General features: G+C 41.8%; 1 protein-coding gene across 1 annotated transcript in view; it reads left to right on the top strand.

Annotated features, from left to right (window-relative positions):
- LOC127649372 (microtubule cross-linking factor 1) overlaps positions 1–20,474 on the top strand; it is an 87,958-nt gene extending 67,484 nt beyond the window's left edge. The window contains 5 exon segments of the mRNA XM_052134433.1: positions 1,056–1,313; positions 3,732–4,070; positions 4,765–4,841; positions 5,715–7,275; positions 17,690–20,474. Coding sequence (XP_051990393.1) covers positions 1,056–1,313; positions 3,732–4,070; positions 4,765–4,841; positions 5,715–7,275; positions 17,690–17,917 — 2,463 coding nt within the window. The 3' untranslated portion in view covers positions 17,918–20,474.
- The last annotated feature ends 3,894 nt before the right edge of the window (positions 20,475–24,368 follow it).

Below are 24,368 nucleotides of genomic sequence, written 5' to 3'. Positions count from 1 at the left end.
TCTTCAAGCTTCATAAGAACACAAAAGTATAATTCAGAAGGCTAATTAATTATTCATGAGACTCATGATTGATATAAAAGCATAGAATTTACACAGAACTTACTAAACATGTCTGAAGAGTTTGTAGTTGAAGAATTGATGCATTTCTATGCCCAGTCTAATTGTTTTATAAAGTTCTTGGACCAGTGCCCATTTACAGTGGACGGAGTTTCCTGCACAATAACGAAAATAGAAAACAATTGATCGATTGTACCGTTGCTTGTCACTGCTGGTTAGGACAAAAACTCTGATTACCATAGAAAAGATACCTTTCATCGACACGCGATAAAAGGTATATTTTCTATGGCAATCAGAGTTTTTGTTCTAACCAGCCTTGACGTAGCGATGGTACATAGTTTCGATCATTTGTTTTCTTTTTCCGTCATCGCGTGGGTAATTCCACTGTGAACTGGCATCCAAAAACTTTTTTAAAAAATAAGGCTGGGCATAGAAATGCATAAATTTTTTGGCTACAAACTCTTCAGACATGTTTAGTAAGTTCTGTTCTCTGATTTGTTTGCAGTTGTGTTGTGTTCTGTTGTCGCTATCACTGTAGAGGACCTGTATTTAGATAAACAATACAGGTTTTCGCTTGAACGCCCCAATGCCGTGAGGGGGCTGCTTGAACTTGCTCTCATGCCCTATCATGAACGCACACAGGAGATCAACAGTCATTTAACTTTTTGACTAAATAATGCATTTGATTTTGGCTTGTTTCTTTCAAATTGCTTTCATAACAATCAAGAGTCTCATGGAATAATCTATAAGACATCTGAATAATACTTTTGTGTTCTTTTGAATCTTGAAGAGGTGTCACCATAAACTGACATTGTATGACATCACTGAGAACCACATTTTTCACAATTTCTCCCTTTGTGTTAAGAAAAAGACATTCGTATAACAACACAGGGGTGAACTAATCCTTCAATAGCGCACAAAAATAGTATGATATTATACCATTCCAAATATACAAAAGCATATAATGCTCTTCCTTGTCTCTGCTGTTGCCTTTGCAGCTGCAGGCGGTGAGAGGTGAGTCTGCAGATGCAGGCGCAGTTGAAGGTGCAGTCACTGCAGATGTTCTGCAGCAGGAACGGGAGGAACAGCGCCACCTGCTGGCCGACAGTCATGGCACGGCACTGGAGCTGCGCTGGAAACTGCAGCACGGAGAGAAGCGCTGGAGCCGCGAGAAGAATGAACTGCTGGAGCGATTCGAGAGAGAGAGGCAAGAGTGGGACCACAGCTTACGGGAGGTGCACCGCAAGATGGAAAAGGTCAGAGGTCAAGCCGGCTCCAAAATTCATGCTTATTTCACTTATTCACATCAATGCTAAGGCAAGCATCACTGTTACTATTGATCATACTTTGGGTCACTGATTTGAACAAACTCCTACCCTTAAAGTACTGAACTTTGGCACAGAAGTCATCTTGCAACATTTAGTGTTTGACATGAATGATACCACAAATGGTGCGACTTTATGTGTGGTCAGATATATATTTTTCCTGGTGGATAATAAAACAAAAACAAAAAAATACCATAGATTTAAATTGAAGGTGGGACCTGAACCATTTCTAGAGACCAGAATATCATAGAGACTTGAGAGTGGCCAAGAATAAGGACTATGTTTCTGTATTACTTTCCCAAAAACAAACATTACATAATACATTATTTACCCTATTCGGACGTGATTAGTTTTCTAAACGACGTTCGAGTTACAATTATTATCGCCCGACGTCTGTGATATCATGTACTGATTCGGACGGGACTAAGATTCTAGATGTGGGCATTACAGAAGTTTGAACACATTGATTTAATTTAGGTGAAAAAATGTATTGCGAGGGGATGCAAAACTATTGCGAGGGGATGCAAAACTTATTGCGAGGGAATGCAAAACTTATTGCGAGGGGATGCAAAACTATTGCGAGGGGTTGCAAAACTATTGCGAGGGGATGCAAAACTATTGCGAGGGGATGAAAAACAATTGTGAGGGGATGAAAAACTATTGCGAGGGGATGCAAAACTTATTGCAAGAGCACGCAAAATTATTGCCAGGAAACGCAGAACTTATCGCGAGGGAATGCAAAACTATTGCGAGGGAATGCAAAACTATTGCAAGGGTACGTAAACTATTGCGAGGGAACGTAAACTATTGTGAGGGAACGTAAACTATTGCGAGGGAATGTAAACTATTGTGAGGGAATTCAAAACTATTGCGAGGGAATGTAAACTATTGTGAGGGAATTCAAAACTATTGCGAGGGAATGTAAACTATTGTGAGGGAATTCAAAACTATTGCGAGGGAACGTAAACTATTGCGAGGGAATGTAAACTATTGTGAGGGAATTCAAAACTATTGCGAGGGAATGTAAACTATTGTGAGGGAATTCAAAACTATTGCGAGGGTATGCAAACTATTGCGAGGGAACGTAAACTATTGCGAGGGAACGTAAACTATTGCGAGGGAACATAAACTATTGCGAGGGAATGTAAACTATTGCGAGGGAATGCAAAACTATTGCGAGGGTATATAAACTATTGCAAGGGAACGCAAACTATTGCAAGGGAACGTAAACTATTGCGAGGAAACGTAAACTATTGCGAGGGAATGCAAAACTATTGCAAGGATTTGTAAACTATTGCAAGGGAATGTAAACTATTGCGAGGGAATTCAAAACTATTGCTAGGGAACGTAAACTATTGCGAGGGAACGTAAACTATTGCAAGGGAATGCAAAACTATTGCAAGGATTTGTAAACTATTGCAAGGGAATGTAAACTATTGCGAGGGAACGTAAACTATTGCGAGGAAACATAAACTATTGCGAAGGAAATTCAAAACTATTGCGAGGGAACGTAAACTATTGCGAGGGAATGCAAAACTATTGCGAGGGTACGTAAACTATTGCAAGGGAACGGAAACTATATCCGAGGGTACATAAAACTATTGCAAGGGAACGGAAACTATTCCGAGGGTACGTAAAACTATTCCGAGGGAACGGAAACTATTCCGAGGGTACGTAAAACTATTCCGAGGGAACGGAAACTATTCCGAGGGAATGCAAACTATTGCCAGGGTACGTAAACTATTGCAAGGGAACATAAACTATTGCGAGAGAATTCAAAACTATTGCGAGGGAACGCAAACTATTGCCAGGGTATGTAAACTATTGCAAGGGAACATAAACTATTGCGAGAGAATTCAAAACTATTGTGAGGGAACGCAAACTATTGCGAGGGAATGCAAAACTATTGCGAGGGAATTTAAACTATTGCGAGGGAATGTAAAATTTTGCGAGAGAACGCAAAACATATTGCGAAGGAACGCAAAACTATTAGGGCTGCACAATTAATCGAAATAAGATCAAAATCGTGATATGACCTTATGCGATTATTAAATTGTAAAGGGCTGTGATTTAAATAAATAAATAGTCTGCTTGCTTCAAAGTTTATTTGCGCAACACTGCCCAGTCTGTATTTAGTGAGAGCATTATTACAGTGTTTTCAGAGTTCGATTCTGTTTGCTTACGTGCGCCAAGCTCTTTATTTACACCATACCGGCACGTCCTGTGTGAAGCGGTTTTTATTATCATCTGCGGTAGCAGCATCTCAGTCTTCCCAGGCACAAGTATCATAATAGTAGAGGTAGTACGTATACTTTACATTTAACATTGATCTCCTCTTCTCCATCCCAGATGCAGAAAGATCTTCTGCTCCATCATTCTGAAGGTAGTCTTCAGTCTGAAGGAGGTGCAGCGCGTGTCTTCTCCCCTCAGGAGAGCCCTTGTAAGGCTCCAAGATCTCCACGCTCCCCCTGCGCAGCCGCACATATACGCTCACACTCCGACTCTGAAGCCACACTGGAGGAAAAGGGGGCAGCCGGGAGACCCAGACCCTGTGAAGGACCCCGGCCCCCAGAGAGCCTGTTTCTGGATGCCTTGTCTCTGGACCCCCTGAGCGAGGCAATAGTGCCCCCTCCATCACGACTGGAGAGTGAGAAGAGGTTCTTCCACATGAAGGAATTAAGAGACAGAGTAAGACAAAGTCCACATAAAATGTTATTCAAGGTTTATTGCGCCAAAAAGATTTCCACCCTCTTTCTGGCCTAAAAATACAGCCGAAAAAATACGTCTTTGTGGCATAGTGTTTGCTGGCTGCAATCAACGTGTGACTAGTATAGTTCTATTCAAACCAAATTACTCCTATGAACCGATTCTTTGAATTTTTGAAAACCAGTTCTTTGGCATGATTTATTCTAAACGACTCACCAACTAACAATTTATCAGACGGATCTTTCACTGAATGAACTCGCTGAATCCAACAGAGCAGCTACTAGATGAACATTTGACTCACTTACTGAATCGCAAGCAAAGACATTAGGCTACTATCAGTTATAATATAATATAATGTAATATAATATATACACACTCCCCCACAGCAAAAGCAAAATTCTGTAGGAAACACTGATATATACTGTACATCACAACCATTACATTTTTTTGAAGCTTTGTTTCAATAAATGTTCTTTTCAATTTTCAGTTCTGAAACTTAGTGTGTTCAGCACTTAATACATTCCAAAAGATCTTGGAAATGCACTTTTTTATGATATGGCTCCTTTAAAACCTTTAGGACAGCATCACAGTATACTACAGAAAGTTGTTTATTAAAGTGATTCAGTATTTCATAAAGCAGCTGTGTGTTAATGTTCTAACGGTGTGTTTATTTCAGGCGCTTAATGAAATTTCAGAGAGTGCAGATTCTGCTGTTTATCCTGAGGAAGAGAAAAGCAGTGGCAGCTTACTCAGGTAATGTATGTGTTTGTAGGCATATTGTCTTCTTTTAGATAACCAATAGCCAAATAGCCCTTTAGTTTATGTCACTGCGTGACAAAACCATGATTTTCTATTTGCTCTTGTTAGTCGGAGGCCGGTAGTATTAATAATTTAGGGGAAGTGACATTCTCATTTTAGACAGCATTTTAGGTAGGGGATAGAAAATATCATTAGCTCAGTATAAACACAATAGAAGTCAATGGAAAGTCCCCACATGAAAGAAAAACAAATAAGTGCATGGAGGTGTGTTTGGGTATGTGAGGCTTTCAGTTGCTGGATTTGTTATCTTGAGGTAACTCCTGTGAGTCCAGATTATTGATCCACAGTCCATTTATCATTGTCCACTTAAGTGACCCACTCTAATCTGTTTCAGTAGCTACAAATAACCTTCAGTGTCTTCTCCTGACAGCCCCACCCTGAACTTGATGATCTGTGCCCTTGTTTCAGTTCATTTTAGTAACTATCTTTAGATCTGCTGTTGATACTGTTCAGCAGCCTCTCAGGAGAATTACTAACAGAAAGGAACTGTTTAATCTAGGCTGGCTAAATGTTCAGCAAAAATCATCAGCCAAATGTAATAATCGTGACAGCCCTGTGCTTCCCATTAATGTAGTTGACATGAAAGAGAAATCTCACCATAGTATCAGACAGTTAAGAAACCATAATCGAACAGTTTGGTATGGAACGGCATGGTTCTGAAATGGTAACCGTTTGGCCTGATGGTGAACAAGCAGCTTTCATTGACAGTAAGGCAGCTAATTAGGTGGAATAGAGCTATTATGATTAGCAACACTACTGTATTGTTGAGATGTTACGTAACTTTTATATATGTTTAACTTTTTTTAGGGCAAAGTCAGTTTGCTCCATGAGCGACTTCCAGCGCTTGATGGACAGCTCCCCCTTTCTACCAGACAAGAGCAAGGCTGGCGAGAGTGGGTGGGATGATGTGACTCCTCCGCTTTCTCCAGATGACCTCAAGTACATTGAGGAGTTCAATAGTAAAGGTTGGGATCTGCCCACCAGCTCCCGGTCTACTTGCCCCATCCCTGGCCCAGTTATCCCTCCTCCAGTGATGGAGGTTTGGGCAGAGAGTGCAGAATCCCGTTGGGTTGAGTCCACTTCAGAAGCATTCCAGCCAGCCTCTTGGTACCTGACCACCAGCGCTACCTTGACCACAAACACCATGAGTAGCCCTGAGTACTGCCAAAAGCCTCCCATCAGGGCCACCCAAGGGGCAGAGCAGTTTGGAGTCCATGTCCTACACAGTCCCACTCGAGGTGAGCAATCGACTCCAGGCCCTCCTGAGCAGGAGTACATGTTTTCCAAAGTGACCAAATTAAAGGTGGGGAATGTGGTAGGAGATGCAGAGGAGGTGCTTGGAGGGAGGTGGCCTCTGGAAGCGGGACTTCGGCCTGGAGAACGGCCAACACTTTGTGCTGCTGTAGGATATACCTCATCGCTAGAGCTGGAGCTGTCACGCAACCTGAGCGACGACATGAAGGAAAAGGCATTTTCTGCCCGGAGCGCCATCGGATCGTCTACGGCTTCTGGATCCAGCCCTCCAGAAAGGCAGCTACGTGACATGGCGTGCCAAACAAATGGTTTAAGCACACGGGGAACGCAGACAACCCAGACTATCAGCATTGGGCTGCAAACCGAGGGTCTTCGGACCCTTACCAGCAGCCCGCACCGATGTCTAACGCCCAAAGGAGGCTCCACTCCCATCTCGTCCCCGTCCCGGAGTCTAAGAAAGATGCAGTACTCTCCAGTCGTGCAGGCCAAGTTTGAACGCCCCTGCTGCTCACCAAAATACGGCTCACCTAAGCTCCAACGGAAACCCTCTACAAATACCGCAAAAACCGAGCCACCCAATGGCCAAGCCCGCACTCCTACCCCAACAATCACCACCCAGCAGCAAAAAGGCAACAGTGAATCTGCCTGGGCACGTTCCACAACAACCAGAGATAGCCCAGTCCACACCACCATCAACGATGGCCTTTCCAGCCTTTTTAACATCATTGACCACACGCCCATCGCTTACGATCCCATGCAGAAGTTCAACAAGTCCCCCAGTCGCTCTCGTCCCATTGAAGCAGGATCTCAGGGGCCCTCAGACCCCATATCTCCCAGCATTTCTGCCGCACAGGGGCCTTTGAGGAACTCGCGGGGCAGGTCCCCAAGCCCTGTGCAGTTGATTGTGGAAACACAGGGCGAAAAGACCCCAGAGGTGATTAGCATCAGACAGGATCTCTCTGCACCTCCGGGTTACACGTTAGCGGAAAACGCTGCACGGATTTTGAATAAGAAACTCTTGGAGCAGAGCTTCAGAGAGGAGAGGAGACTTCTGTCTTCAAACACAGCTGTCCAGAACAGAACCGGAGACACTGAGAAGCCTGGATGTCTTGAGGTAAATAGTTTCATTCTACCTTGATGACAGTTTAATTCCTCTAAGGGTCATTTTTCATAGCTTAGATGACTTAAAGGTATTCTAAGTTATGTTTCATTGAAGCATCAATGTTGTCCCAGATGTATCTACCTGAATTCCTTTGGAGAAATTAAAATAGACACAAGCTATTGTTGACACAGATGACGAGATTAATGTGGATAGCATAGCTCAGACCATTTACTCTTGGGAGAGCTCTCTGACTTATGATTGCAAACCTTTGTACACTTTTAGGCATTGTTGAAATCTCTTCTGAAACTCTAAAGGAAGCACATCCAAGATTCCTGGGTTCTTTTTCTCAGAAGAAACATCTGAGAAGCAGGAGACTTAAGGAAAATCTCCATTTGCTCTCCTTAAAACTCATTGCTGACTATGATAAAGAATTTGGATATTAAACAGATGCCACTGGATTTCTTGTACTCAGTTTGTCTCCCAAGGGAAACATTTTATTATTTTATATTATACAATTCCATGCTTTAAGTTCAATTTTGACATTCAATTTAAAAAACATCATGGTTGCTGTTGTAACCTCCATTCCCCGAGGGAAGGAACAAGACGTTGTGTCGAATGAAGTGACATAAGGGGTCTTCCTGGGATGCCAAACGTACCTCTGAACCTGAGAAAAGGCCAATGTCAAGTTGGCAGACAGAATTTGCATGCCCCGCCCCGGACATACAAGTATAAAGGGAAGCGGGGCAGCGATTGCCAGTCAGGATTTTGTACTGAGGAGCCGAATATAAGGTACGGCCGTTTACAGTGGTAGGTCTAGTGCTGTGGCAGGAGGGACACAATGTCTCGTTCCTTCCCTCGGGGAACGGAGGTTAACAGTAACCATGACGTTCACCTTCTGTCACTCACACAACGTTGTGTCGAATTAAGTGACACAAGGGGTCCCATATAAAAACACCACGCACTGACCGTGTTACGTGAACTGTCGAGACAAGTGCAAGCAGGCTACTGCATGCTAGAGGCACTGGGTCAGCTGCACGTAGCCCTCCCCAATGCCCCCAAAGAGATGTCACATACAGCATACACAAGCCCAGCAGCTGCGGCCTTCTCTCTCACTATGTCTCTCACATAGGACATGAATCTTAATGCTATGAAATGCATCAGGGAAGTCGGTCTTTCCCGGTCCTATTCTTTCAGGGGGGAAAGACCCTGCGGAGGCATGTGGCCTATCCCAATCTAGGGGAGGTAACATGTGGCAAATACTCCACGAGCCGTAAGTGGGAAATGGCGCAGTGGTAGGTCCAGCCTAATAAGGGGGGACTCTACAAGCACGGTGACCGGGGCAGCGGGGCTGCCCAGGGAAACGCGGGTCCGCCGAGAGGGGGACCGTACCGCGGGAAATACATCACGGGGAGTTTGCCTGAAAAGGGAACTAAGCCGGTGGTGACCGACAACTGTACAGAGCACCTGTGACTCGTAGTGGGTCTGGATGTGAATTGCTCTGCTGAATTCGCAGGCCAGAAGGCTTGGGAGGAGGACATCCAGGGAGCGATGCTTAGTGGCTAACCTGGGATAGAAGGCGCACTGAATCAACTTGGTGACTCCAATTTTCCAGGGAGGTGCTGTCGCGAGGAGCGTAAGATCCGAGAACCAGGCCCGGGTGGGCCAGTAAGGGGCCACCAGGATGACCTGTTCCTCGTCCTCCCTGATCTTGCACAGCACCAGTGGGTGCTGCCACGGCTGAGGATGCCATATGCCCCAGGAACCGCTGTGCCGGGATCGAAGAGAGCGATGATTGGGCGCTGTCATTGGGACTGAGTCTAACTCCATGCTGAGAAAAGAGATGCTCTGAACCGGGATGAGCTTGCTCTTTTCCCAGTTGATCTGAAGCCCTAAACGGCTGAGGTGCCTGAGCACCTGGTCCCTGTGAGCACACAGTAACTCTCGAGAGTGAGCCAGGATGAGCCAGTCGTCGAGGTAGTTGATTATGCGGATGCCCACTTCCCTTAGCGGGGCAAGAGCTGCCTCTGCGATCTTCGTGAAGACGCGAGGGGACAGGGACAGGCCGAAAGGGAGGACCTTGTACTGATACGCCTGGCCATCGAACACGGACCGTAAGAAGGGTCGGTGTCGAGGCAGAATGGAGACGTGGAAGTACGCGTCCTTCAGGTCTACCGCCACGAACCAATCTAGCTGTCGAATGGGAGTCTGTGTAAGTCCCGGTTGAGAACTCGCAGGTCCAAGATTGGTCGTAACCCGCCGCTTTTTTGGGGTAAGATGAAGTAAGGGCTGTAGAAACCCTTCTACATTTTGGCTGGAGGGACGGGCTCTATTGCATCCTTGAGGAGCAGGGTTGTGATCTCTGCTCTGCTGGCTTTCTTGCCGCGCACGGAAGTGGAGCAAACACGGATGAAACGAGGCGGGAGCCGAGCGAACTGAATCACATAGACGAGTCAGATGGTCCTGGCCAGCCAGCGCGACGGATTGGGAAGTGAAAGCCAAGCATTCAAGCTCCTCGCGTGTGGCACTAATGGGACAATCGCTTTTGACATACCGGGCGGGGCTTTTATTGAGAATGTGGGTACCCGAAGGCGGTGCGGCAAATGAAAGTAATGAAAACCAGGATTCTCCTCCTGGCCTTCCACCGGGGGACGGATTGGTCATGGTACCCGCTCCGGAGCGAACATCTGACTGCCTGGGTCACCTGTCTCAGAAGCACTTCGGAGCTTTCCTGGTCCTGTAAGGGGTCCTGGTCCTGTTGTTTGGTCACAGGGGGATGCCCTCGGCGAGCAGGCAGGTCGTGGGGCACGCTGGTTGGGCGGCGCCGCGGCATGATGTGCGAAATCGCCTCCCTCTGCTTCTTCACCGCCGAGAACTGCTGGGCGAAGTTGTCGACGGTGTCGCCGAAGAGGCCGAGCTAGGAGACGGTGGCGTTGAGAAATTGTGACTTGTCAACATCGCGCATCTCGACCATGTTCAGCCAGAGGTGGCACTCCTGGACCACGAGTGTGGCCATCACCTGCGCAAGTACCTGCTCTGTGACCTTCGTGGCTCTGAGAGCGAGGTCGGTGGCAGAGCGCAGTTTCTGCAGTACGTCAGGGTCAGGACTACCCAGGTACAGATCTTTAAGTGACTTGGCTTGATGGACCTGCAGGAGAGCCATGGAATGCAGGGAGAAGACAGCCTGTAAGGTGACGCTGTAGGCTTTGGAGGTCAATGATGATGTCATCCTACAGAGTACCAGGTAGTCCCGCCAGGTGGCGTGTTCTCGGGACACAGGTGGATTGCAACCGCCCTATCCACCTGGGGGACTTCCGTGTACCCGTGGACCGCCCCGCCATCCAGGGTAGTGACAGCGGAAAAGCGGAGGGGTCGGTTACGGGCAGTAAAAGGGTCCCTCCACAACTGCGTCAGCTCGTCATGCACTTCCGGGAAGAACGGTACCGGGGGGGGGTTGTGTGCGGCGCCCAGAGCCGAGGTACCAGTCATCAAGCCGCGAAGGCTGTGGGGAGGACGGAGGGTTCCAGTACAAGCCCACACTCACGGCAGCCCGGGCAAGCATGTCGGCCATCTGTGTGTCCGCCTCATACGCCAGCTGGAAATGCGCCGTAGATCCAACAGCAATGCTTCTCGCTAACAGAGGTGAGTGAAACAGTGGTGAACTTCAGCTTGCTGTTGCACAACCGTTCGGCTCCACAGAAAAATTGTGACTGGCTCTCGCTGCCCCTCTTCCCTTTATACCTGTATGTCCTTGGCGGGGCATGCAAATTCTGTCTGCCAACTTGACATTGGCCTTTTCTCAGGTTCAGCCTTTTCTCAGGTTCAGAGGTACATTTGGCATCCCAGGAAGACCCCTTGTGTCACTTCATTCGACACACCGTCGAGTGAGTGACAGAAGGGGAACTTTAAGCTGGTAGTTCATCCAACTGTTACTCAAATGCTGCCTGAGCATTTATTTATTTGAGCTTTATGCCTTTGTTGCAAATCTAACAGTAGCTTAATCTTGTATGATATTTGCTGCTTATTGTTTCTTTGCATGGGATTTAGCTTATGTTACCATGTTGGAAGCAGGATGATCTAATGCAATGTAATGAGGCTGTTTTCAGTGTTTGTGAGCCAGCCTCTGTCCATTTGGAAGATTAATCTTTCATATTAGCACAAGACATTTGGAAAGACAGATTAGCATTTAGACATTTTAATGTTCAAGGACATATTAACAAATATTTTAACAAGAAGTCTTTAGGTTAATGGATTAAATGTAGATGGTTCTTTGTGTACAATGCATGCTGTGACCTTTCTGTAGGGTTGAATAAGCATTTTGAGATTTAAATCGGATGGACTGTACTACATATATTACATATATTAAATGGGAAAAACTTTAATATATAAATATACTAATAATATACTATACTTAAATTTATTATAATAATTTGCATGATTTTTCCAGGTCTGAAAATCATCATTTTAAACTTCACTGATATATCCAGGTTTTCCATGACAGTGACATCAGAGATGCACCGATACTACTCTGTAAATACTTGTACTTGGTATCGGTATCATCATTTAATATGTCTGAGTACAAGTACATTAACAAAAGGACATGGTTGCACCTGTTGTGCGCTTTTAAGACCAGTTTGAAAATGTGTGAGCTTGTGTTTGAGTTAGAGGGAATGCGAAAGTGCGATTTCATCATACTTGCGCTGGATGGTTGTTGTAGTCCTAAACATAGAGACTCCAAAAATCATATACAGGGTGGCCCAAAAAAAACACATGGCCACTATGTTTGATTGCTCATATCTTAAAAATGCATAAAGGCGTTAGCACAATTCTTATAAAACATTTAGTAAACAACAAAATTATGTCAATGTGACATCATCGTGAGCAACAACTTCCTACAAATATATAAGTAAATCGTTTGACCCCCAAAAAATGGGGCCACATGGCGAAAGAGAAGCAGCTAAGTTTGCTGCCCTTGAAAACTTAGCTAAACAGTTTACTTATTTATTTGTTGCTATAACGTCACAATGAGGTAAATTTGTTGTTTACAAAAAGTTGTAGTAGTATGTAAAAAATCTTGCAAATGCCTTTATGCATTTTTAAGATGTAAGCAATCAAACATAGTGGCCCCATTTGTTTTGGGCCACCCTTTATGTGTAATGTATTATGAAGATGAATATGAAGAGTTACTGTCTATTACTTTTACTAGCCAACAGCAACACAGGACAAAGCAAATTAACGAACGTTGATCACTATCAGGCACAACACAACAAACCCAAAACAATCAATCAATACTAAGATTGCATTGCCCAATCCGTGAGTGCACAGAACAGTATGCATAAAATGACACTGTTAAAACAAGAATGATGGGTGTTATCTGGGCGTGGGCATGGTCGGCTGTGGCTCACGTGATTGAGCGGGTTGTCCACTAATATTCCTGTCCGAAACGACTCCACGTGCCGAAGTGTCCTTGGGCAAAAAACTGAACCCCAAGTTGCTCCCAATGGCTAGCACCTTGCATGGGAGCTCTGCTGCCATTGGTGTGTGAATGTGTGTGTGAATGGGACACAGTGTAAAGTGATTTGAATAAGGTAAAAAAAGGTGCTATATAAGTGCAGACCATTTACCATCTGGGTTACTTTTAAAAGTAAGTTACACCCTAGTAAATCTGTCATTAATAGTAATTTATAATGACTGAAAATGCTAATATTAGCTTTATCGGGATATTAAATTGGTCTTCTGTCTTAAAAAATAAATTGGTATCGGTGCATCTCTAGTTTGAAATAATAATTGATTAATAATTAGTTTTTGTGGGGCCTGGGTAGCTCAGCGAGTAAAGACGCTGACTACCACCCCTGGAGTTCGAATCTAGGGCGTGCTGCTGAGTGACTCCAGCCAGGTCTCTTAAGCAACCAAATTGACCCGGTTGCTAAGGAGGGTAGAGTCACATCGGATAACTTCCTTGTGGTCGCTATAATGTGGTTCTCGCTGTCAGTGGGGCGTGTGGTGAGTTGTGTGTGGATGCCGCGGAGAATAGCATGAAGCCTCCACACACACTAGGTCTCCGCGGTAACACGCTCAATGAGCCACGTGATTAGATGCGCGGATTGACGTCTCAGACGAGGAGGCAACTGAGATTCGTCCTCCGCCACCCGGATTGAGGCGAGTCACTACGCCACCACGAGGACTTAGTGCACATTGGGAATTGGGCATTCCATATTGGGGAGAAAAAGGGGAGAAAAAAATTTAAAAAATAAAAATAATAATATGTTTCTACTTAAAGGACATTGAAGACCTTGGATGCCTGGATGTCGCTGCTTCAGTTCACCAATGAGCGCTCATTTTGAGTCTGATGTAGTTGTTTTTTAGTGTGTTTACTCCTGTTTTTCTGGATTGTCTCCAGAACCATACTATCTTACTAACTGCACCCTGGGGACTGTAATGCAGCTCGCACTCGCCGTGTTGTAAGTTCCACCGCTCTTCCTTGACCTCATGGTGATCTCACTTGTGTCCGTCTCAGTGATTTTAATGAATTTCTCTCACCGCATGCCTCACAGTTTATAAACACTGTATCACCGCTAGTCATTATGGAAAATAATTCATGTGGTCACACTTTTTTTTTTGTCCTTTTTTGTAGGTGTGGGCATGCTCATTGTCTGATATTACTTACTAATCATCAATAATCAATCATCCAAAAAGCCAATCAGAGCAGAACCTGAATTGATTCGCAATCTTAAAAGTCATCAAACCCCAAAAGGGTATATTTTGACTAGGGATGTCAGATGGACACTTTTGGAGCATCTCACTTTGGTTGCATCGTGTCATAAACAGCGTTTTTTAGTTGCTGTATCAAGTTAAACATAGTTTGAAACTTGGAAAAGCATGTTTGAAATCCCTGTATTTGGAAACGGGTCCGTCCATCTGTGTTTGAACGCAAGAACGCAGTGTCAAGCATGTCTGAGTGTGATTTACTCCCTGTATAAGCTGCATATTGCCTATCAAGCTGGAGTTTTGCTTACTGCCCCCTGCTGAAAACTGAATTGCACCGATGGTAGGAATAATGAGTTGGGGACATGATTAATTGCATACAATTTTTTATATAGTTAATCGCACTGAATCGACAGTCCTAGTTTTAACATTTTGGTATCTAATACGGGAACATTCATGTTTAAGTGCCTGAATAGTAAATAGAAAGTAACATTTAACAGGTCACTTTAAATCAGCTCACTGGCTGTTTGGATGATATTACCATTTTGAATATTTATAATCACCTTTTTTTATTTTTCATAGGTCTGCTCTGTTTTAATTGTATTATTTTTGTCCATTTGAAATGGTCTTTTACAGTTCTATCATGCCTTAATCGCCTTGCCAGCCCTACAGATGAAGACTAAACCTAACATCCTGTGCTCTTTCTTAATTCACTGTGTTTAACACCACGTTTGTCTCGTGTTAACGCTTAGCTTCAGCATTTAACAACTGCTGCTAATGCTGGGTCTCATTTTGTAACATCTAACAGTGAAATGTGTCATTATGCCATTGTTAGTTGTGATATAGTGTTGTGTTTTATGTTGGTTATGATGTCATTGGTCATCACACTGAAGTTCTTGTTTTCCTCTGTTGAAAATTAAATTCACTTTGTGTTTCAACTTCAAAGTTTCGCCCTGAAACCAAAGACAGATTCAAGTAGATGTAGTTAATTCCTGTCTTTGAATTATTCAAGCAATAGAAAAGATCCAGCCGTAATCTGTCTCTCGCTAAATGAGAGATGAGAAATGTCGCTCGAGATTTTCAGCAAATTATTTGGACTAAATCGAGCTGAAACTACGTTTTTCCTTCAAGCATAAATTTCTCCTCAGAGTCAGACGATCTACCAAACAAATGTAAGATTCTCCCTGACTATCATCCACTAAAGTTTTTGGGGGGAAAAAATGATATAGCAGTTTAGAGGGAATTTACTGCTATTTAGCTTTGTACACTAATGCTGTGAAGAACAAAGTGCATTAATGTTTCATGTATTTACTGTATTTACCTAATCACATTTCTTAGATTTAAAAGGAAATGAGATCCTTCAGATGTTAAAGAAACGATCTGGTTTGATAGCTTTAAGGAATGATCAAGTCAAGCTCAATCAATAGCATTTGTGACATAATGTTGATTACCAGAATCTTTCATTTCCACTCGTGCCTCGTTTATTTAAAAACAAAAGCAGAAATATCAATATAAAGTTATATCCTATATTATAGAATTTATTCCCATGAATAAAGCATGATATTAACATGTTAACATGATCCTAGTGGTATAAAATTGCGTAATATCAATGTTTTTGCAAAGTTATATCCAATCATTCAACTTCTGTCATGACCATGTAAAGCCAATAAATACTGTAACTTTAAGGATGCCAGAAAGGGACTGTTTAAATCCGCAGGATCAATCCTAAAGTATCGGTACGTTACATACTGATGTTGTATCGAGAATGTTAATATTCACATAAAAATATTGAAACTAAAATTGTTGTTTTTAACTTGTGAAATTATTATATATTTAACATGAAAATGAATGCATACCATAAGCTTTGAATTGGAAAAGATGAATATACTGTATAAGCCAAGAGTCTTAATGCACAGAAATGCTATGTATTAAACAGTGCTTGCAGTGGTAATGACAGAGAAACTGAAAAACATATGAAAGAATTGTCAGAAAATTATATATTGTTTTTTACATTAAACTGTTAGTACCATTAGACAAACTATAAAAAGAAAAAAAAATACTTTTGCACATTTTTTTTATGTATCATATTTGATACATTAGGCTTTAAAGGTCATTGTCCTCCTGAGGCCCAGCCATTCATTTTTGTGTAGGACATTTGTTATTGAAGTGTTTCTACAGTGGTAAATTTGGGGGTATTATCAGAGGACTCTCTGGGCTTTACAGAGATCCCAAATGTTTGAGAGTTTGACCATGACAACTTCCTCTCCTTGCTTTATAAATATGGCTTGAAATGTATCACAGATCAATTCAGCACATCAAATACAATATGAATAAAATATTCTTTTTGTCAATATTTATTTTGTATCATATGTATTTTATACACCAAACACTATTGAGTCTCAGGAACTTATGGTGAGATGACATCATAATAGCTTGTAATATCAAATAATGTGATCTTTATTATGACAAAGCAGAACGCATATATGAAAATACACTGAAACATTAGTTCACACTTCAAATATAGTAATTGTCAGAATTTCTGTGACCATTTTTGTGGTGGGCATGAGTGTAATGTAATGGAGATTGAGATATACACCTCAAAAGCCTGCTGTATCATATTTAATACATGGATTTCAAAGGGTTTTTTTCAATAAAATAATATACAAAACTTTAATCAAGCACAAGTTGCTTATATTCAGCAAATCCTCATTTTAATATACCAGTAACAATATAATCATTACATTGACTGCTGTCATTTATCCCAACAGAAGTCAGTTTCCACGCAAGTCCGCTGCCATTTTAAATAGATCGATATAAACATTGAAACCACTCATGTTTTCACACATAACCACTAGATGGTGCCATAAACATGTGAAACTTACAAACCTTAGATTGTTTGGCTCATCAGCTTGAATAGAGTGAGAAACAGAAGCCGTCAAACATTGTGTATCTTATTTGATACACATGGCGTTACATTACAAAAATCATCAATTGTTTTACTATAGTAAGAATTATACTGTAGTAACCTTTGTTTGTTTGTTTGTTTGTGTTTTGGCAAAAACTGTGGTTTGGATGCAATTAACCATGGTTTTACTATAGTAATACTGTAGTATCCTTATAGTAACCATGGTTTTGTTAACCATGGGTAATTTCATGGTTACTATAGTTTTACTATAAATTCCATGGGTAAGCACTGGTTACTGTAGTAAAACCATGGTTCATTTTCTTATGGATAAACAAAAAGGAAACAGAAGTCTAATAATTTTCAGTTTAGGCCTGTAAATAAAAAAAGGCTTTTTAAAATAATAAATATTATATAAAATATAATTATCCCAAAAATGTGCATAAAACAATGGCATTTAATAGAGGTATCTTTAATATTGGTATCGGCGATATCGGCCTTGATAGTGCTTATTGGTATCGGATCGAAAAGGAAATAAGGGGTATATCATCCAATGCTACTTCTAACACATTTCTAAAAGGGCGTCATCACATTTTTGTAACTTCTGCTTTTAAACCCTCTGCAATGTCTTGTCCCATAGACCAAGGCATTACTGTAAACTGTTCATTTGTACCTGTTTTTAAAAACTATGGAGCGAGTTACATTGTCAGAGCTTAACTTGCATTGATCCCGGAGTATCCCTTAATATGATGTTATTCAGGTAATGTCTTTTGGAACTTCTGAGTAATCAACATGAGATTCGTTTTTATGTTCCTAATTTAGGACTTGCCACGTTCTCCAGTGGCTCCACCTCTGGACTCCTGCTTCCTGCGTCCGGCTCGCCCTGCAAACCGCCGCCCGCCATCCCGCTGGGCCACCCATTCCCTGTCATCCTCGCCCGACTACAGCGATCGCACAGAGAGGTTCCGCTATCCCTCGCCAGTCAGACCGATTCAGACCGTCCCAGAGACAGAAGAGCCCGGTCTGGAGGTTCCACTTCACCTGGTCTGAGCTCAACCAACCTAGACTACATCCGTCTCTGCTTGCTTTCCTCCTCTTTGCACTTTCTTATAACCAACCTGTTTATCACAACCATCTCTGTTTTCTGGGATACTGTGGTGTAGTTGTTAAAACTCAGTGCTGGTAACTGGAAGGTTGCTGGTTCGAACCCCACAACCAAAAGTAATCACCATTACCTCCTCGTGCAAGGCACTTAACCCCAGTTTGCTCCAGGGATGTCATCCTAATAATAGGCTATATCTGAAACAAGTTATCTTTAAAACAAGATCAATTTACTTGAGAAGCAAAAAGTTGTAAGATAATAAGACTTATTCTCAGAGAATATATCTTGAACATTGTTGGGTAGTAACCGATTGCATGTAATGTGTATTAAGTAATTAGATTACAAAATAGGAGTGATGTTAATTAGATTACAATACATTTCTGTAATCAGATTACAAAATTTGAGTAATTGTAATTAAATTACATTTTCATTAAAATTACAATGAGAAATCTAAAAATACTCAGATTAGATTACCCAACATTTTAACCTAAAAGATAACACTACTGATTACAATTTTAGTCATGTAATTTGTAATAAGTACCAGATTACATTTCAGAAGTAATCTACTCAACACTGATCTTGAATAAAGTATATTATTTTTATGCGAATTGCATAATGATTTCTCTTGTTTTAAGCGTAAACCTCACTACATTTTATTTGATTTATGTTCAAAACAAGAAAAAAAAACATTTGCACATTTTTTACAAAATCGTTTTACTTTATTCAAAATATATTCTCGGAAACAAGTCGATTTTTCACAGACAGTAATAACAGTGTGCAGTATATAATGATAAAAGCTTCAAAAATGTTTATATTACATTTTTATCACATGACATCACGGCATTGCATGTAATTCAGTGGGTTGCGTTCAATTATCGCTTCGGAAATAAATACGGTTATTTTGCATTTCAAAATGCTTTGTTTATCAAATTTAGTGCATTGTGACATTTTTTAAGATGACAAGTCAGGTTAAAAAGAGTCTTTTTTTAAACACTTCTTGAAATGCGCTGCATCTAGATTTTTTTACGGCAAGAACGCATTTGGTCTGAACGCTTACTCATACTGCACACTGTTCAAATAGTACAAGAAGATCTGTAGTATACTCTTCTGAACTTTAGCTGTTCCTTTTTGGCGCTGTTTTACAGCTATGTTGTGGGAGCAAATTCCGTTAGCCCTGATCTGTTCGATAAATCGTTTGCGATAAAAGATTATACTTTATTCTTTTTCTCACCTTTACTATCTCCTGTTCCAGCCTGACCACACATACGCACACCTCCGGAGTGATGGAACCTTTCTAAGAACCATTCAACTGCCCTGCCACTAGGAGGCAGAGTTCTGTGAGCACCAGCTAAACTGACCCGTTTGAAAACAGTTCTAGAATCTTTAGGAGTATCAAGGACTTGGAATGTACTGACACAAAATACACACACAACCTCACAATGGTCCCGTATGTGTGTGTCAGTGTACACGTATGCAATACATATGAATTTATATGTGTTGGTCATTTACGGATTACGGATTGCTTTTCAGATGTTCTGAAAATTAGAACGGGATAGTAATAATATTTGTCGGAACGGCATAACAGTTTACATGTGTTTCGTTTCTGTATCATTTCTCTTGTTTGAGGGGTGATTATCATTTGTTAAATTAAGTATTTTAATTAGAGTTTATACTTTATATAATATTTTCTGCATATTTGACATCCTATTTTTGTTGGTACCCTTTGATGCTTGAATTATAAAAATACTCAGTTGTATTTATAAAGAGAATAGGATTAAATCTAATGGAGAGAAAAACACCAATCAGTTCGACAGGGACGAATGATAAATGATGTCAACCATACCAATGTATTAAAAACCTAATGTAAAATTGAATGTTTAACGCGTGATAAAAGGAGAGTATATTGAGACTGATTATCCTTATGCACATTTCTCAAGTCCAAAAATCCTAAAGGAATGTGTTCAGGATTCCAATGGGAAATTCTGTTGTAATGCGGATCAAATGTAACAATTGGGATCCAAAAGAATCATCTTATTTTGTGGTATGTTGGAATAAGAATATTAAAACAGACTTTCCAGTTAGAATCCTGTGTATATTCCTTTTCGATATCTTGACTAGGGTTTGGAGAACAGTTGTGCAAATATCATATTTGATATGCATGCCTTTAAGAACTAGCACTTTAGTGCATGTAATCAAATACTGTTGTACTTTGTGATAAAGCTCATAATGTAAGAAATCCCCACATATGCGTACATATACACTTACACTCATACACAAACACTCAATCTTAAAATGTCATTTTGTTGCCATCAAATTTGCATCGACACAATTAGGAACACTTTTTAAGTCCGTTATTGTACCTATTAACTCTTTGTCTTTGTATAGCTGTTATTATCAATACAAATGTTTCTTTTCTTTTGAGGAAAAAAAATGAATGTTTTAGATGAAGTCACTGTCAAAAGTCTAATGATAGAGTGTGTTAAATTGGTAATAAATTGAATGTGTATTTCCAAAAAAAAAACACTTTATGAATTCTTTGATTTATTGTCGGATATGTATTACCAGGGTACATTTCTAAACAAAATTATATTACCATATTACATGTCCAAAAACATGGTATTACCATGGTACATTTTCAAAGAACATGATTCCATCAAACCATGCCCAAAAACATGGTAATATCATGGTAAATATACAAATAACATTATATTTCCATCATTCCATGCCAAAAACATGGTATTACAATGTTATATGTCCAAACACATGGCATTAACATGGTACATTTACAAAAATGTAACATTACTATTATACCATGTCCAAAAACATGGTATTATATCACAGCGCATTTCCAAAAACATGATATTCCCTTCAATTCATGCAAAAAACATGTTATTACCATGGTACATTTCCAAAGAACATGGTATTTACATCAAACCATGCCCAAGAACATGGTATTGCCATGGTAAATAAAATAAAAAAACATGATATTCCCATTCTAATATGCCAAAAATATACATGGTATTACCATGTTACATGTCCAAAACATGGTATTGCCATGGTACATTTCCAAAAAAACATGATGTTTCCATCATACCATGCCAAAAAACAAGGTATTATTATGTTACATGTCCAAACACATGGCATTGCCATGGTCAATTTCCAAAAAACATAATTTTCCTGTTATACCGTGTCCCAAACCATGGTATTAACATGGTGCATTTCCAAAAACATGATATTACCATCATACCATGCCAAAAAACAAGGTATTACCATGTTACTTGTCCAAAACCATAATATTACCATGGTACATCTCCAAAAACATGATATTCCCATGTTACATGTCCAAAAACTTGCCATTGCCATGGTAAGTTTCCAAAAAAACATAATATCACTATTATAACATACCTAAAAACTTAATATTACCATGGTACATCTCCAGATACATGATAATGTCATCATACCATGCCAAAGAACATGGTATTACCATGCTACATGCCAAAAACCATGGTATTACCATATTATAAGTCCGAAATCATGGCATTAACTTTGTACATTTCTAAGAAAACATAATATCACTATTATAACATGTCCAAAAACATGGTTATACCATGATGCATTTCCAAATACATGATATTCCCATCAAACCATGCCAAAAATATGGTATTATCATGTTACATGTCCAAAAACATGGCACTGTCATGATACATTTTCAAAAAACATGATATTCTCATCATACTATGCCAAAAAATAAGGTATTACCATGTTACTTGTCCAAAAACATGGCATTGCATGGTAAATTTCCAAAAAACATGATATTCCCATCATACCATGCAGGGGTGGGTCTGCTTTCTGCGGGGGGGCTCTATGCTGGGGCTGGGCCATTGGCCCGGGCTGTGGTGGAGCTGGTGCTTTTCCCACAGGGGGATGCCCCTGGCGATGAGCAGATGGGGTGTGGGATCTTGATCCGCACCGGCGCAGGATATGCTGAATGGCCTCCATCTGCTTCCTCGACGATGTCGCCGAATAGGCCAGCCTGGGAGACGGGGGCATCAAGGAACCATACAGCCTCCATCATCTTGACCAAGTTGAGCCATAGGTGGTGCTCCTGGACTAACAAGGTGGACATTGCCATGACCTTTGTTGAAGAATGGTTGCCAAGCACACCTCCTGCATCAATGCTGGGTCAGAACTACCCTCGTGCAGTTCTCTCAGCGTCTTGGCTTGGTGCAATTGCAGGAGAGCCATGGCATGCAGGGCGGAGGTGGCCTGTCCAATGGCACCATAGGCCTTAGTCGCCAGTGACGACGTAAACCTACTGGCCCTGGATGGGAGTCTCAGGCAGTTTTGCCAGGTGGCGGCACTTTGCGGGCACAGGTGCACCGCAACCATCTTATCCACCGGTGGAATCACTGAGTACACCCTGGCAGCCCCACCGTCGAGGGTAGTGAGAGCAGAGGAGCTCAGAGATCGGGTCCGGGAAGTGAAAGGTACCCGCCACGACTTTGTGTGCTCCTCATGCACCTCCAGGAAGAAAGGGACCTGGACGAGGTGCGGCCATGAGCAGCACTCAGAGCCCAGGAACTGAGCGGTCGAACACACTCTGAGGTGAGCTGCCTGACTCATCCCAACTGAACCAGGGTGCACGAGCTTGCTGGGGAACGGGAGGTGCGTGGGGATTCACCCAGCGGAGTTACTTCCATTGAAGTCCCCAAATCGTCCCCAGCGCTAACTGTCGTGGTCTTGTAGCCGCGGGTAGAAGAACAGGGAGGGGAGCTGCTGGAGTGGCTTTCCCTCCAAAGAAGGAAAGCTGCAATCGCAATGTGGCCATGGTCATGCTCTTGTAGTGTGGGCATGAACCATCCATGAAACGCTGTCTCAGCTTGTCTGGAGCCCAATCACGTAAGGCAGCGATTGTGTCCATCAGAAGCGGAGAGATAAAGACCGCAACCAGGAACTGCACATAACCTGAAAGGCATCTTTAAAAAGACGCTTTCAGTCAGTGCCCACTCTTTTAGGGAATATATACTCTTTTAGGGAGAAATATACACTTTTAGCGCTCAACGCCCACTGTCTTCGCACTTATCTGTGCAAGAGGGAGAGAAACTGCTGTGATGCACCATGAAATCCAACAGCCATGAAGATTGCTTGCTTTCTACAGAGGAGAATGGATTGGCAGTGGAATACATCAACACCGCTCGGCTCCGAAGAAAAATCTGAATGCGTGTTTGCGAGCCAGCTCCTTTTATACCCGTAAGTCCAGGGGAGTGGCATGCAAATTCCACTCGCCAATTCCCATTGGCCTTATCTCAAAGATCAGAGGTGTTTCGGGCTCCCAAGTGACCCCTAGTGTAACTACATTGACACAATGTCAAGTGAGTGACAGATAGGGAACACTTTAGCATGGTACATTTCCAAAAAACATAATATTCCTGTTATGCCATGTCCCAAAACATGGTATTATATCATGGTCAATTTCCCAAAAAACATGATATTCCCATGAAACTATCACCAGAATGTCTAAGCCCAAAAGGTGCCATTTCTGGTAAAAGTCAAAGAACTCTCATTTTTATGTCCCTAATTTAGGACTTGCCACGTTCTCCAGTGGCTCCACATCTGGACTCCTGCTTCCTGCGTCCGGCTCGCCCTGGAAAACTTTCGCACAGAAGAGCACCTCCACCTGAGACAACACATCCTACTGATTAAGGACCATAAAATGCAAATCTCACACACATCTGCCCCCTCTCTTACATACCTCACCTCAAGTCCTTATGACTTATCCTGTTCTGTTATGTAAATGGTTTTCTGATCATACATGTTTGGTATCATTCAAGATGGTCTCAGTGCAACTGGTAAAACAGTCTCATTCCCTTACAGCAAAGTCATATCACAAGTAAGATTTAAGTACTTATTAAAATACTGTATTCTATCAGGGGCACCTCCCAGATCTCTCACAGAGACCAGATGCTGTATGCATATTAGGTGCATTCTTTGTAAACATCAAACGACCTACTCAATCACAACTTTCAAAGGTCTACTCACAACTCCCTAAATTGTAAACCAAATCAAACATACACATCTGAAATAACAATAGAATCGTTTGATACTTAAGGAAGGATGGCAGAGGAGCTTGGGGAGTCTGTATTCAGATATCCCACACAATTGCTGTGTAGTTTCTTAACCAGGTATGCAAATCTTATTTCTTATGTTTTGATAAAATGTCTAAATTTGACTTATGATTGTCTAATTGGAATTGATGAATGTATTATTTTACCTGATTTACTCTGAAACTATTGTCTTTAGTAGATTACGTTAAGTCCATGTTTCTGCAAATCTACTTCCAGGTTAGTAGAGGACTAAAGCTCAGTTCTGAGTGGAGCATGGGGCACACCGACTGAGACT

This window comes from Xyrauchen texanus, chromosome 9 (genome assembly GCF_025860055.1).
Source record: "Xyrauchen texanus isolate HMW12.3.18 chromosome 9, RBS_HiC_50CHRs, whole genome shotgun sequence".
NCBI lineage: Eukaryota > Metazoa > Chordata > Actinopteri > Cypriniformes > Catostomidae > Xyrauchen > Xyrauchen texanus.
Note: the sequence above shows the minus strand (reverse complement) of the source record. Positions and strands in the feature narration are given on the sequence as shown.